Source organism: Ascaphus truei, chromosome 2 (assembly GCF_040206685.1).
Source record: "Ascaphus truei isolate aAscTru1 chromosome 2, aAscTru1.hap1, whole genome shotgun sequence".
Lineage (NCBI taxonomy): Eukaryota > Metazoa > Chordata > Amphibia > Anura > Ascaphidae > Ascaphus > Ascaphus truei.
In genome coordinates, this window is record NC_134484.1 from 86,791,695 (window position 1) to 86,807,734 (window position 16,040).

Sequence of the window (16,040 nt, forward strand, 5' to 3'; positions counted from 1 at the left end):
ACCTGAATGCTGACAAACCCTGAAGAAAAGGTAGCAACCAGGGACAGAGAAGATTTTCCCTCCAAACCACAAGGAACAGATAAGACTTTTATTTACAAGACTTTTTATATCTGTTCATTTCATGCTATGTGTTTGGGGCTGGGGGACATGCTTATCTAAGGGAGTTGTGAATTGCATAGTATTTCACTAGAAATACTCCCAAGTGAATAGAAGCTTTGTTTACCCCTTGTTTGGATGGTTTCCTGATGTTAAGGAAAAGGCGCAATAAAAGGCTTATTTAATTTCACTATAATCAGTCTCCCTTGCATACCTCTGTGAGCGTCCGCCTACACAGAGGAAGAGTAGAAAGCCAAGCCGGATCAAACCTGAAGAACACGAAGAACAAGAGTACACACGAATACTAGCCCAACTAGCAGAAGCTATGCAGAGCAATGATTCCCAGGGAGCACAGGGGAAATATACGTGGAAGGACAAATCAGGGAAGGAGGCGGAGCGGAGGTGTGCCATGGAGCGCCTTGTGACTGGTGCAGGCTGTGATCCTTGCCTGTGATCAGCTGTTAAGTGTGAAAGCCGGAGTGGGACTGCAGCTGTACATGGGGGGCGTGGCTAGAAGCCCAGAGGGGTGAATAAATTACTGACGGAGGCGCGCGCTGTGTAAGATCCTTCTGCGCGTGCCCCGACAAGATGGTGGCCGCAATAGCCAGTGCCGGGCGGGATCGTCGAGTCGCACGCCGAGGATACGCCAGTGGGAGGCGAGGGGCGGCAGCAACAACCTCCGAGGCTGGTAAGGAGGTGTTGCGTGAGCCCTGCTTCCTGACACTCACTCCCCCAATACACAGAAAAAAAACCCACTCCTCCAATACACAGTAAAAAAAACCTACTCCCCTAATACACAGTAAAAAAAAACCTCCCCCAATACACAGTAAAAAGCCCCCCACTCCCCAATACACATTACCCCCCCCCCCCCCACTCTCCCAATACACATTAAAAAGACCCCAACTCCCCAAGTACATATTTAAAAAAAACAGTACATATTATAAAAATAGACTTTCCTTGCTGATAGTCAGGCCGGGCTCGGTGGCTGCCAGGGGGGGGTAACTGCTGGGAAGGCAGTAACTGGCCAGACAAAGCAGTTGCCGGTGGGCCCCGGGTCTCCCCACCTGCAGCCCTCAATCTCTGTCCCACGCCGGATTCTTTGACTTCAGCACGCACCTGCCTGCCCACGCATGGTGCCGGAAGCTGGGCCAAGCTCACTTCCGGCGTGCCGACGTCAGAGAGGCCTGTCGCGCTAATGACATCACAGGTCCCGGCGTGGGACATAGATAAAGGTAGAAGCCTGCAGGTGGGGAGAGCCGGGACCCGTCGGCAACTGCTTTGTCCGGCCACCGGGCCCCCTGCCGCCACCGGGCCCGGGACAGCAGTAACGGCTGTCCCCCCCTCTCGGCGGCCCTGACCGGGGCAAACCTGAATTCCCAATAGGCTAATCCGCCCCTGATCCGACCTTGACAAACTTTGCGTCCCGCTGGTTGAGAAACACTGATGTACATGACATTGCAATCATTTCTTAGATCTCTTAAATTGTTTCAGTTTATTTAGTGCAAAGCAGTGAGGGTGGGTTTTTGCAAGTATGGTTGTCCTGATGCAATATATTAAAAGCTCCTAGCTGTAAGGAGGATGTGAAGGTGACTGAGGGATGTTAATTAATTTGCAATTAAGGGATTATTACAACTATAAAACTGTACAGATTGGCGGCACAGGCGCAACCCACGTTTTACTTTTCTATTGCTTTGACCATGTGGTTAAACTGAAAACATTAGCTCAACGTAGCTTTCATTGATGAACTAAATCGTAATTCCAAGTAAATGGAGATTGTTCTGCAGAAAGCAGTAATAAGTAAAGTGAAAATGGGCTGTGTATTAGCACGGTCACTGTATTTACAAACACACAAAGCCTCTGTAAGCTCAGAACCCAAACCCACTACGTCATATACAGTATATTTGTGTCAAAAGGAGGGCTACTAGGATTGTGACCTCATGTATAGAGCAAAAGACAAAAAGCCCCAGTGCTACTGTATATACAACATGACAAATTATATATGTAGCCATGCCATCTGTGGCTACTAGTTTGCTTCACTCCTGGCAGTACACCCATGTACAGTCAGGTTGCCAGTAGTTGATATGCGGTTTTCCCCCTGCGCAATGTTGTGTCCCTGTTTTATGTTTCACTGAACAGGATAGCAGTTGCTGCGAGGAGGAACTTTCACCATATATTGAGGAACTGAGTCCATTTCAGCTTTATCATCATTTAGAAGAAAGGACATATTATTTGTCATGTTGGATGTAAGTAACACTAGGGGGCCTATGCAGAGAGCAGCGAATTTTAAAATTGGCGAATTTATTAAAAAGTAGCTTTTTTGGAGAGTTTTAATCTCCATATGCAGAAAAGTGCGAATTCTGCTATGTTTAACATGGATGCGTGTGGCGAGTTTAAATTGGCGAGATGCGCGCTTCAGAAATGTGTTAAAACAAATTCGCGGCTTTTTTTTTCCCTTTGCAATGGCCGCGAGCGGCAGTTTTTTCTGGCGAGTTAAAACTGAGACAATCGCGCCATTTTCACCCCCTAGATGCCGTTCGCGCCTCTCTGCATACGGATATTTTTAAAACTGGCGAGATTGAGGTTCTCGCCAGCCGCGAGGCGAGTTTTATAACTAGAAAAGAAAAATTGGCGCGTTTTTCGGAACTCGCCATTTTCTGCTGCTTTCTGCGCGATTTTCTCCAAAAAATGGCGAATTTCGAAATAGCGCTGCTCTCTGCATAGGCCCCTAGGGCTTTTTGTCTTTTGTTCTGTCACTGTATTAGTTACATTGCAGGTGAATTGGAAGGGAAAACGTGGTTATTCCAATGGCAAAAATATGCAACAGAGCCAACCATAGATGTGGCATCAATGATATTAGGAAGAACTGGAGTTTACTATTCATAAATTGCAAAATGTACTTGGACCACAGAAACCCACAGGTAGACCACATGCTCAAATATGCTGTTTCGACAATAACAAGAAAGGAGAGACCCATATTTTCTCATCTGATTATCTGAAAGTGGCCCAGCAATGTGACAAAGCAAGTTGGTAAAAAGGGCAACGAATAGTGTGAAAGATTCAGTGGAAATATTAAGTTCTTACTTTGCTTTTAAAATGTAGTGAGAGATTCATTTAACAGCCTTCTAACAGGAAGGGTCAGAGGAAATACAATTGATTAATTAAATTAAAATACAGGAGGGCGTATGAGAGAAACTTTTCGCACCCCTGATTTAGAGAAGGACTCTGCTCTGATAATAATTTATATCTCAGGACAATTGTAGTTTATTCATTTTATCGTATCTCTTGGTATGCTTTGAAAACATGGTTTTGGCCACCAACCCACGGCAACAACTCCAGAGTGATTACAAGAGAATGCAAACATTCAGTTCAAACAGTTTAAAGATTACAAAACTAGCATACTTTCAAATCTTATCTGCATATGTGCTTCTGAAGTCTCACCTCCTACTGACATTCCTGGACAGGCTGAAATAAAACATTTTTATGTCGCAAGTTTTTGTGCAGGGTAAAAATCTTGATGCTGTTTTATTTCTCTGGTAATAAATGTGCATCAAATATTTGAAGGCATGATAAAAGAATATAGATTGGGGGTGCACTTTCCAGCAATAATTTTTTTTTAATGAAAATAATGGTACTGTTGCTGGAAAGTGCATGATAAAAATGTTTTTGTAAACACCGACAGGTGGAAATCATTTGGCAGTGAATTAGTGCTGCAGTTTCACTTATCAACATTTGATTAAGTTGCAAGCCTAGCAGAAGTTCTGCTATGCATGTATGTATCTTTTGTCCAGGTGTAATTCAGACATTATCCCTACTGTATGGGAAAATACCACTCATTCGCTTAAGTATGCTATAACATGCTTTAGGTAAGTAAGCTCTCTCTCGTCATATGTTTGCTACCATATATAGAGTTAAAGCTAAGTAAAATCCATTTTTATATCTCTATGGGGCCTATGCAGAGAGCAGCGAATTTTAAAATTGGCGAATTTATTAAAAAGTAGCTTTTTTGGAGAGTTTTAATCTCCATATGCAGAAAAGTGCGAATTCTGCTATGTTTAACATGGATGCGTGTGGCGAGTTTAAATTGGCGAGATGCGCGCTTCAGAAATGTGTTAAAACAAATTCGCGCCTTTTTTTCCCTTTGCAATGGCCGCGAGCGGCAGTTTTTTCTGGCGAGGCAAAACTGAGACAATCGCGCCATTTTATTGGCGCGAACAGCCGCTAGATGCCGTTCGCGCCTCTCTGCATACGGATATTTTTAAAACTGGCGAGATTGAGGTTCTCGCCAGTCGCGAGGCGAGTTTTACACATAGAAAAGAAAAATTGGCGCGTTTTTCGGAACTCGCCATTTTCTGCTGCTTTCTGCGCGATTTTCTCCAAAAAATGGCGAATTTCGAAATAGCGCTGCTCTCTGCATAGGCCCCTAAGTCTGTTTACTGACTCAGAGAGTGCAAGTTATTGGCTGAATCCAGAATGTTTGCATTACACCTACACACATTAGAATGTTTAGCCTCTAGGGTACATGTGCAGTTCAATAGTAAGAGCATATCGCAGGATCACTAGGCTTCTAAGGCTAAGGCCCCGCTCCCTCAGTCAGCGCGCCAAGCACTGCAGACAGGCGGGGCGCTGACAGACACAGACCGCGATATGCGGTCTGTAGGGAGCGGGAGTGGGGGCGTGGTTTGAGCGGAGGGACCCGCTACTACCCCCCCTCCCTCCCCCCACGGGCTCGGGCTCGGTCTGCAGGACAGGAGGGAGCTGCTGCGGGCTGCTGGAAGGTAAGCAGCTCCCTCCCCCTTCCCCCACAAATGCCCTCACACACGCTGACACTGAGACTGAGACACACACACACACCCCACCACCTACCTTGTGTAGGAAGCTGTCTGACAGCTCCCGCTCCCGCCCCCGCCGGTGATTGGCTCACAATTTTCTTGCATCCCCTAGCGGCTGACGCGTCACAGTGCGTAGTGAGCCCTGCAGCAAGGTGGGACTGGGACCGGCTAGGAAGGATTCCCCTGCTGGTGGGGAACGCTCGCGCAGCCGCCTGCGCCGCTGGGCGCAGCGGGTCCCAGCCCTAACTGTTGATTCTGACCTGGGTAGGATGTAGAAACACTGAGATCTGACTCCAACTTAACCACATTGAGGATTTATTGAACATGATTTAAACAATTAATGTTCACCAGTCAAGTGCTGGGTCGTGTCTGGGGCAAAGTCTTTAAGGTGTTTGAGGTACTGCTGAGTTGAGGCTTATCCAGTGGCCAGATAAGGGGGATCTTCCTATACAGTGGACAGAAGCTTACAGCTCAGGGCCCCTCTACTCTGAATCTACAGAGTGTGTCCTTTGCTCCCTACGTTAGGGATCACTCTATTGGCCAGAGACTAGCAGGCCAGTGGGAACCTGACCTCCAGCATCTTAATTTCCCTCTATTTGTTCCTAATTAACTTAACACAAACACTGCCATTTATAAAGTAGCCTAGTGGCTGGCGACAAATACTTGAGGGACAACAAATGCAAGGTTATTTTCTCATCCTCCCAAGACAGTCAAGCTGTCTTATACTCTTATGGGATCAGTAGGGTTACCAGGTGTCCAGTATTGAATCAGACTTCATGTATTTGGACACAGTACAGTAAAAAATGAGAGGTAATACTGGAAATGTATGTGTCTGGTATTACCTCTCTGGACATAGTGACCCAACCAGCTTGGGCCTGCAGGATTTCCCCGAGCAGGGGGGGGGGGGGGGTAGAGGATGAAGAACGGTGTAACAATCTTGGAATTTGTGGGAGAGGAGCATTAAGATGAGTATTGCTCTTCATGGGCCTGTATGACTGCAGGTATATTATTCATAAATGATCTGTAATGTTGTTGACTGCAACCAGGATATGGACCCGCAGGGCGGAGGTAGGGCGTGATACACCAACCTTGGCCTTGGATCTGAGGCCTGGGATGCAGGGGTAGTCAGGGTCGAGGCAGCCGGCAGGCAAGGATAGTCAGATACAAGCAGGAGTCCAAACACAGGCAAGGCAAAAACAGGATCAAAGGCAGAGTTAGGCATGAACAGGGCCCAAGCAAAAAATGGGAGCAACTGCCTGCTATTTTCAGTCCACAAGCAGCTGCTGGCAATTGAGGACGAGAGAGAGACTGACTTCTTGCCAGCAGCCATCTTAGATGGGGCATGATAGTGAACTGGTCCGTCAGCCATCTTAGTATTCTGATAGAACCCTTATAGTATCCTCCCTTCAGGGTCAAACTCCGGGGTGACCAGATCCCGTTTTATCTGGAGGTCGATGGTGGAACGTCTTGACCAGGGTTGGGGCATAAAGATACTGAGTCATCACCCAGCTCCTCTCTGGCCTATGCCCCTTCCAGTCCACTTTATATTGTAGCGAGCCTCTGGAGTTACGAGAGTCCAGTATTTGCCGTACCTCATACTCAAATTGACCCTCAATGGCTACAGGATTAGGAGGAGGAGAAACCTCTGAAAAACGATTCCTCACCACAGGTTTCAATAGGGACACATGAAAAGTGGAAGGAATTTTCAAGGAAGAGGGGAACTCCAATTGAAATTAGACCAAATTAATTTTTCTGATGATTTTGTAAGGCCCAATGAATCATGGTCTGATTTGAAGGCAGACGTAAAAGGATATTTTGCGTAGAGAGCCATACCTTATCCCTGACGGTGTAAGGATGTGATGGCCTTTGGTGTTTATCTGCTGATCTTTTTTGTTTCTCTGTAGCCGAGCGAAGAGCAGCCTGGATCCCCTTCCAAAGATTTTGTGCCCTGGTATCAGCTTCTGGACCACCCACTGCTGGAGAGTGGAGGGAAAGGGTAGAGGATGGTAACCCAATGCTGTGAAGAAGGGAGAATCGCCCAGGGATTCATGTGATTGGCAGTTGCGGGCAAACAACACCAGTGGTAGGAGCTCTGCCCAATCATTCTGTTGTTCATTGAGGTAGCACCTGAGATATTTTTCCAGTGATTGGTTGGTGCACTCAGTTTGGCCACTAGATTGGAGATGGTATGCAGACAAGAAATTAATACTTATTAATAAGCAAATATGCATCTCCGACAGGCCCTGTATGTATATCAATCTATGGTCTAGACTCAGGCATTTAACTAACACCGTAGCCTCTAGCATGGAATTACATATCTCCCCTATATTTAAGGGGGTACCATTCAGGAACTACCTTGGCATTCCGACGATCTGTCACCCCATTATTGGGGCATACTCAATCTACACTAAGGGACATAGATGAAAGTGATTGCGCACCAGAATTAGCACCTGATGCATACCAGTGGACCAACTTTATCCCCGATATACATACCCAAGCTACCTAACAACTCAGAAGAATCAGGAACCAGAGCACAGCCTCACCAATGTGACATGGGACACGAGGAGTATTTATCAAAGATTTATTACATTAAAAGGACATGAAAACAAGGTCCTGTTTTCATGTCCTTTTAATTGAATAAATCTTTGATAAATACTTCTCGTGTCCTATGTCACATAGGTGAGGCTGTGCTCCGGTTCCTGATTTGGATCCCTTTCTGCTGTTTACTGTATCTATCTGGAGGCACGCGCTTCCGGAAACATTATCTATCAGGTTTATATACATCCTCTCTGACACCTGTGGAGTGGAGTTATTGATTTATGGAGAGACTACGCGGCTGGTGAGCGGTTTGCTACTCCTCATGGGACTCCGTGTGCACCCGCCTGGCGTTTGGAAGCTCCGCAGTGTCCTATCCAAGTGATGGAGGATCATGCATCTTTTCCTGTGGGGCGGCTGCTTGTGACCACGTGTGTGCCCACCTGATGTTGAGGTGCCCTGCTGTTTGACTACCAACACAGCCGGAGATCATATACTTAACGTGGGACCGCATGCACCCTCGCTTGGTGCTCAGGGAGCCTGCGGTGGATCCATTTGCGCGACCGGGGGCTGCGTGTCCCTTCCTGGCGGACGGCCACTTGGTGCCTGTCTTTCCTACTGACATCACAGGGATTCCCTTTGGGTCCCCTTGTGAGGAGACACGCGTCAATGCGGAGGTGAAGATCCCCTAAGCCGCCAGAGCCGCTGGTCTGTGAGTAATCCACTACAACATCGTTGTGCTGAACGTGATCAGCCAGTTGTCAGTTTATTCCATACTAGGATCATCTCTACAGAGACATTGCTATACTGTACATACTTTTTATACCTACAGTGGCTTACATCTTTCAAATTACAGATATAAGATAAGACTCTGTCTGGATTATACACTATAATGTTTCCAGTGACACACCTTATTAAAAATGTTTTTGGAGCACCGGACAGATGCGCTTTTGTTTAGCTCATCACTTTTCATACCTACAGTAACAACTCAGCCTCTATAGTAGGGGTATGGACCTTAGCATTACATTTTTATTGGCCATCGGGTATCAATACAGCCCCATTAACAGGTTGTGAACTTACCTGAGTACAAAGGTCCACTGGAGCGGGAGTTGATCCTCTAAAACCCTATTGCATGTAATTTACCTCTGTGCGTTGAATGTGGGACTCCAGAGATACTAGCCTATACAACGCCACCTAGTGGCCAGACACTATACTGATCCACCTTTATATTAAGTATTTAGTTTGTCCTACCACAAGAAGCCTGGACACTACAAGTGCATATTCAACACACAGTGCAGAGTTTCAAACTGTTGGTAGTTAGACAGACCCTCTTGTCAATAATTTCTACATTGAGCGGAGGTACATTATACTATAAGATCCACTAATATAAACAGTCTTTTAGGCACCCTTGTTTATTTCTCTGTTGGTTTACCAACCTATATCGCTGCTGCTTTGGAGCTTTATTTTATTTGTGATTAATAAAATTATATTTTTATCTTCATACCATTTATGATGCCGAATTGTAGACATGTGCCACAACAGATGTGGCAGATTGTTTTGAGAAAATAAAATGGGAAAAGAATGGTGCAGAGATGCAGAATTTTTCTTATCAGGAATTTATTCCCAAAATGGGGACGGGCCCAGGGGGTGAGTAGCTTTTTTTGGTTGGGCGAGTAGCTTTTTGGGTAATTTTTCAAGCCCTGCACATAACCATTATATTTATATACCATACACACTAGATACATTCATAGGTAGGCACACGCACACTAACTCATTCGTACACACACCAACAATGGCCTGCAAAAAAGGAGGGTCACCACATAAAGCGGTGAAGAAAAATAGTATCAGAATTATCATTAAAAAATTCTCATTGAAAGCTATGGAATTTTGTTTTTTATTGATAAACCTGGTGCTTCCTCCCCCTCCCCCCCCCCCCCAAGTTTTGCAGCAGGAGACTTGAACACGTAGGGCCAGCTTTACAAAGCAATACTAAGCCCTAAGGCACCTTACAGTCTCTTCATTTGAAAGGGCAGTAAGGTGTCCCATAGCCTAGCACCACTTAGTAAATATGGACTGTAATCTCCCAAATACATTCTCATCTCAATTGCTCATTGACACAAATAAATGCAACACTCCTTCATATATTGACACAATTATTCAATTGTGAAGCTTGATACAAAGCTCCCTATCTATACATATAGGATTGATTTACTTGATTGCTGTAGATATTTTAATACATAATTTTAGCTGAGATTGTTTGATACTTTTCAAAGGCGCATTGATTTTTCACATCTAAGTATTTAAAAAAAAAATAAGATGATAAATAAAGTACAATTAATACAATAGCTTTGTCATTGTGTAGGCGATGACTCAAAGTCAATAAACATAATCTATTTGGGTAACTTTTATTGGTTATTACAATTGATAAACAATCACACTATTCGTAAAATGTACAAACATTAAAAAGTGCACTATTACATTTGTAACAAATACAGTGTTAGAAATCAATACTCGTTTTGGAAGGAATTTGTCTGCTAAGATAATAACACACTGCTCCTAAGTGCATTCATAGCATCCAACAACTTTTAACAATTTCAGTAGTGCATAACACACTAACATAACTATTCAAGAGTAGGATTGTATGATATGGCTTAAAAATCTGAAATACAGAAGTTGCTAAAGAAAAAATATAACGAAGCAAACCTATGAAGTGTATTATTAAAATAGTGGCTGCACACGTGTTATAACATATAAGATACAGTGAGAGTTTAAATAGACAGATGATACACAACATATACTGTAGTAGTGAATCAAATTGCTACTAAGCAGGTACAGTATGTCTTATAAGAAATCAACTGATCATCAATTATTTGTTTTACTTAAGAAATTGAGTAATGATAAACCATTGATTGTATTGATTTAGTTGCAACTGCATGTGATTCATTTAAGTGATACAGAAGAAAAAAACCAAATACCAGCTCTTCAATTGAGTGTTAAACTGCTCACAGAACAGGAACATTGCCATGTGCACCTTTTTAACTGAGGATAGTGAAGAAGATTAAACTGTACCGTACACAACAGTTGTAAACAACAAAACACTGATGCATTGTTCTTAATTCATTGTTTATTTTTTATTTCTTGTTATTTGATTTATCTTTGTGATCAACTTCTGTCTGTATAATTACTGGAGCTATAAAAACCACGGAAGCCGTTACAACAGCACATCATTTAATCCCTTTATGGGTCCAAGCTCACGCATATCCGTGGCTCTCCAATGGTGTTTCATTAACTTTTCAAGTGATAAAATCCATTCTGTCCAATAATCTCAGCCATTTCTTATGATTAATTGGGGTACGTTTCTTTGCCGTTTTCAATTTTTTGTAATTTTTTTGATTTATTCTGGTATCGCCTCATGTCCATGTTGGAGTCTCCCATTTCAATGCAACACAACTTGCTATTGCTTTGCGGTTTGTAACTATTGGCAACAGACTACAAAGCAGTGTTAGCTTTCCTGCTTTGATGCCTGTTCTTCTGTGGGTTCCTCGGTAGGATTTCTTTGTTCATTTTCATCACCCTCTGTAAGAGAAACCAGAGAGTAATTTGCGTATCATTAGACTTTGGAATGCACTGGATTCCACTGAAAATGTCAAAATGTATATTTAAAGAAACTTGACATCAGAAAAGTTGTTAAACGGTTACATGCTATTCTGAAGACATCTGTACAAATGCAACCTCAAACAGCAATTAAATGATCATGCTAATAGCACTCTAAATGATCTTAGAGACAAGGCAATTTGCAAGGCACACACACAAAAGATTACATTGGATTACCATGAAATCAAGTGTAAGCCATCTTTGTCCAACTTACTATGAAATAATAAGCAAAATATGAATCAACAAAGCTATAAAAATCAGTATACTGTATGTATGAACCCCTCTTCTTCCCTCTCTTCCTTTTCCTAATATTTTACCTGCTTTTCTCTAATTTTTTTTACCTGCTTTGTGGTGACAGATCTCTGTATACTGGCCCCACTAGTCACAGAAATCCTCCCCGTTCCAAACTTATCCATATTACCTGCTTTCCATCCCATTTTCATGCTTTTTGTTGCATGTTGTCTGCATTGAGCTTGCAGCAACACATAACCTCCTCCTTTTAACTCCCTCAACAACAGAAATAAAAGGTAGCAGCGCAAACAGGACTGGTATCCAAAATGTGCAAGTTGCGCTGTTTATTGCATCACATACGTGATATGCAGAGAAACACGGCCCACGTTTTGGAGGGGAAAACCCTACCTTCTAGCTAACATAGAGAAATGGCTCAACCCCTCTAATGCTGCTTCCCTTTGGCATAAGAACACTGAAGAAATTGAGCTGTGAGTGAGGTTGATGAGTCTGACAGCAGCATTTTGGATGGATTGGAGTTGGGACAGGAAAATGCAGCTATAACCAGGTTGCAGAAGTCAAGGCTGGATAAGATGAGTGAAGGAATTGGGATTTTAGTTGCAACATGAGTGAGAAAACTGTGTATACTAGTGATATTTTTGAGGTGGAGACAGCAGGGAGTGAATATGATGAATGAAGGAGAGGGCAGAGTCAAAGATGACCCTAGGAAACGGGCTTGGGGTGTTGATGAGATGGTGGTATTATTGACAGTAAGGGGGAGTTTGGGTGGAGGGCTCAAAGGAGGAAAGAGTATTAGTTCTCTTTTGGACGTTAAGATTCAGATAACGGGTCAAAATAGAGGAGAAGAGGTCCATTTGGGTATCATTGGCATAGGGATGATACTGAAAGCCAAAAGACTTTGGTGATAACAGTGAAAACAGTGCAGTATCGCTCTATAATGGCTTTTTAACTACCTTTAACAGCCCGAGGCCAAAAAGACGCTCGACAAGCCAAAAAAACGGCAAAATCAATTTTTGCCATTAAATACTATTCACTAAACAGTGATAAGCATAACGAACTTTAAAATCTTGCAATATTTTATTGCCAACTAAAGGGTGGTGCTAAAGATATTGCAAGATGCATAAAAGCATATTTTTTTTATGCACAGGATTGATACCGTAGGCCAGCAGGGACCGGGTCTCCGGGGGTCCCCGCAGGTCCCCAGATAGTAACCATGGATGTTCGGGGGCCTCTGGGTGGTCCCCATGGGTGTCCGGGGGCCTCCGGATGGTCATTGTGGGTGGTCTCCGTGGGTGTCTGGGGGGTCCCAGCGGGAGTCTGGAGGCCTCTGGGTGGTGTCCGTGGTGTCCCCGCTGGCCTCCGATATCAATCCTGTGCCCCCCAAAAATGCAACCAATTTCATTAACTTAGCGGATAACCGCTAAGGTAATGAAAGGGTTAAAAGGCAGGCACTGAATAGTTGTTGGTACAGGGTATAGGTGAAGCTTGTAGTTGCCCCAGGTGGTGTTTAGGCCTTGCGGGAGGGTGGCAGTAGAAGTTAACCCTTTCATTACCTTAGTGGTTATAACCACTAAGGTAATGAAGGAGTTAACCCCTCACACTACCCTCCTGCAAGGCCTAAACACCACCCTGGGATAACTACCACCTTCACCCACCCCCTGTAACAACCATAGGAATGGGTAAAAGTGCTATTAACCAAATATGGCTAATAGTGCTTTTACCCATTCAAAAAAAGAAATAAAATACAGTGAAATACATTAAAATAAATACAACCCCCCAACCCATACAGTACAGTAATGGGAAAAATTACTATTATCCAGATATGTGCATTTGTCCATTTAAAACATAACCCAGCCAGCATAAAGTAAATAAAACTTCCACTTACCCCTGCCAGGATGAAGACTGTCCTCATCCTCATTACTGTCCTTGTCCTCCATGGGCCGAAACATAACAATAAAAAATACAATCTAATGGCCCCTAACCCCTTAATCACCGTAGTGGTTAGTAACCGCTATAGTAATTAAGGGGTTAACCTACCCTCCCGTGCTACCTACCCAGATGGCCTAACCACCCTCCCCGGGGTAACTACCCCCACCCTCTACCCATTGATTGGCACAGTGGTACATCATGCCCATATAATATGGGCATGATTTGCCACTATAGCAATAAATGGGCTAGCTAAAAAACAAACAACCACCAAAAATACAAAATGGAATCAAATCAATCACCAAAAGAAACACACCAAAAATAAACAACAATAAAAAAACAAACACCAAAAAAATACCAGAAATGCATAAAGCAAACACCAACAAAACACCATGATTAAAAAGCTAAACACCAAAAATAAACAAGAATTACCAAAACAATAAAGAAAGAAACCCAAGAATGATAAAAAGCAATGAACAAAAATACATACTGTATAAAACAAATAAAAAACAAGCATTTGCCAAGAAATGCATTGCTTGTCACATTTGTAGTTGTTTTTTTTTTTAATGTAATGTGTTTTATTTTGTGCCTGTGTTTTTTTTTTTTAAGCTTGGGTAGCGAGGGTGGGGGTAGTTGCCCCGGGGAGGGTGGTTAGGCCGCCCAGGTGGGTAGCAGGGGAGGGTGGGTTAACCCATAATTACTATAGCGGTTACTAACCGCTAAGGTGATTAAGAGGTTAGGGGCCATTAGATTGTATTTTTATTGTACTGTTGTTGCCAACGGAGGACATGGACGATGATTAGGATGAGGATGGCCTTCATTCTGGCAGGGGTAAGTGCAAGTTTTATTTACTTTATGCTGGCTGGTTTTATTTTAAATGGGCAAATGCACTATTATCCATATCTGGATAATAGTCATGTTGCCCATTACCGTACTGTATTTGTTAGGGGGGTCGGAGGGTTGTTGAGGATAAGGGGGTGGGTTGTGTATTGGTAGGTAGAAGGTATTTAAATGTTTGTTGGGGGTAGAGGGATTGGGTGAAGGGGGTACTTGGCCCAGTGTTAGTGGTTAGGCCTACCGGGTGGGTAACCGCTATGGTAATGAAGGGGTTAAATCTTCCCGCAACCTTCCCGGTAGGCCTAACTGCCCACCCTGGTGAAACTACCCTTTTCACCCCCCTCTACTCCCAACAAACTAGCTTTTGTGTGTAGAATGTCTTTACCCCTTCATTGGCTTGCCGCTAAGGTAATGAAGCTGCTTTAATGTAATTTTTACTAATAGTGTATGTCAGCATGGGGTCTCCTGAGCTGAACCGCATTAATTTCAGCCTCGGGAACCCCCTACTTCCCGAGATACAGGCCCCGGTACGGGGTGCCGGTATCCCCGTAATGTTAAAATCCTCCACATCACATGACCGGGAGTTTAAAATCCTGCTTGGGGATACCGGCACCCCTTACTGGGCCTGTATCTCTGGAAGTAGGGGGGCTGAAATCAATGCGGTTCAGCTCAGGAGACACTCTGCGTACGTACACTATTAGTAAAAATAAAATAATAGCAGCTTCAAAACCGTTCATTTTTTTTAATACTAGTGTACATGAGCAGAGTGTCTTCTGAGCTGAACCTCATTAATTTCAGCCTTGGGGACCCCCTACTTCCCGAGATGCAGGCCCCAGTATGGGGTACCGGTATCCCCCTGCAGGATTTAAATCCCCCGTGACGCGGAGGATTTTAACATTGCAGGGATACCGGCATCCCATACCGGGGCCTGTATCTGGGGAAGTATGGGGTCCCCAAGGCTGAAATTAATGCGGTTCTGCTCACGTACACTAGTATTACAATTAATATTGAAACTGTACGATTGCCTGTAAGAGCCATGCTTGGAGACACACGGTTTCCATGCAGCTCTTCCAGGCTACAGTTCCAATCAGTTCCCGATCGCTAGGATATATAGCGCGATAGCACTTAGAGAAAAAAAAAACAAGTCATTAGATACTGCTTTTTTTAAATCAAACTTTAAAAAACTTAGATTTTTTTCTTAGGCCTCGGCCATGTTTACTGCTTGCTGGCGGAAGCGTGCTGAGGCGCGCTCCTGCTCAGCACTGAGCCCCTACAGCCGCAATTAGAGCGGCTTTAGTAGGGGCTCACCTGCGCTTCCGCGCGCTTGCGGAAGCGCAGGTCTTAGGGGAATTTAAAATTCCCCCGCTTGCCGGCGCGACAGGCCGGTCACGTGAGCGGATCGCCCAATGAGGGCGAACCAGCTCCGTGACGTCACTGGCCCGCCCCCGGCCCGCCCCCTGATGGCCCGCTGACCACGCGTGCGGTAAGGAACCGCAAGGCCAGGAAAATCACCCGCTTTCACTGCGCCTCAGCGCGCCTCAGCACGCCAGCAGGGAGCATGGCCGAGGCCTTAGTGAATACCGTTTTTACCAAAATGTTTTAGTGCGCGATAAATCAGTGCAAAGTCGATCGGCAATGCACTAATATTTATCGAAGTTTAGTCAAAGTACTAGTCAAAGTACTAAAAACCTGTCCTGTTCCTCATCAAGTCATCTTAGAATAAACAGTGAAAAGTTCCTGGCGCCTTTTTCTGTTATCCTATTCCTCACCAAGAACCAGCACGGATCTGAGCACACTAAGAAGAACAAGGTAACTGTTGAAGACCCCTACACCTTTAAGCAGAACTCCTGGTTAAAGGGACAGTAATAGCCTTGGTACTGTGTTTTAATTTTGGTGTGCACCCTATCCTTCATG

At 44.2% G+C, this 16,040-nt stretch overlaps 1 protein-coding gene across 4 annotated transcripts in view; it reads right to left on the reverse strand.

The window, feature by feature from the left end:
* Nucleotides 1–9,849: 9,849 nt before the first annotated feature.
* PKIA (cAMP-dependent protein kinase inhibitor alpha) overlaps nt 9,850–16,040 on the reverse strand; it is an 88,262-nt gene continuing 82,071 nt past the window's right edge. For all 4 annotated transcript variants that reach the window (XM_075583069.1, XM_075583068.1, XM_075583070.1 and 1 more), the window contains one exon: nt 9,850–11,036. In XM_075583069.1, coding sequence (XP_075439184.1) covers nt 10,963–11,036 — 74 coding nt within the window. In that variant the 3' untranslated portion in view covers nt 9,850–10,962. The remainder of the gene's footprint in view (nt 11,037–16,040) is intronic.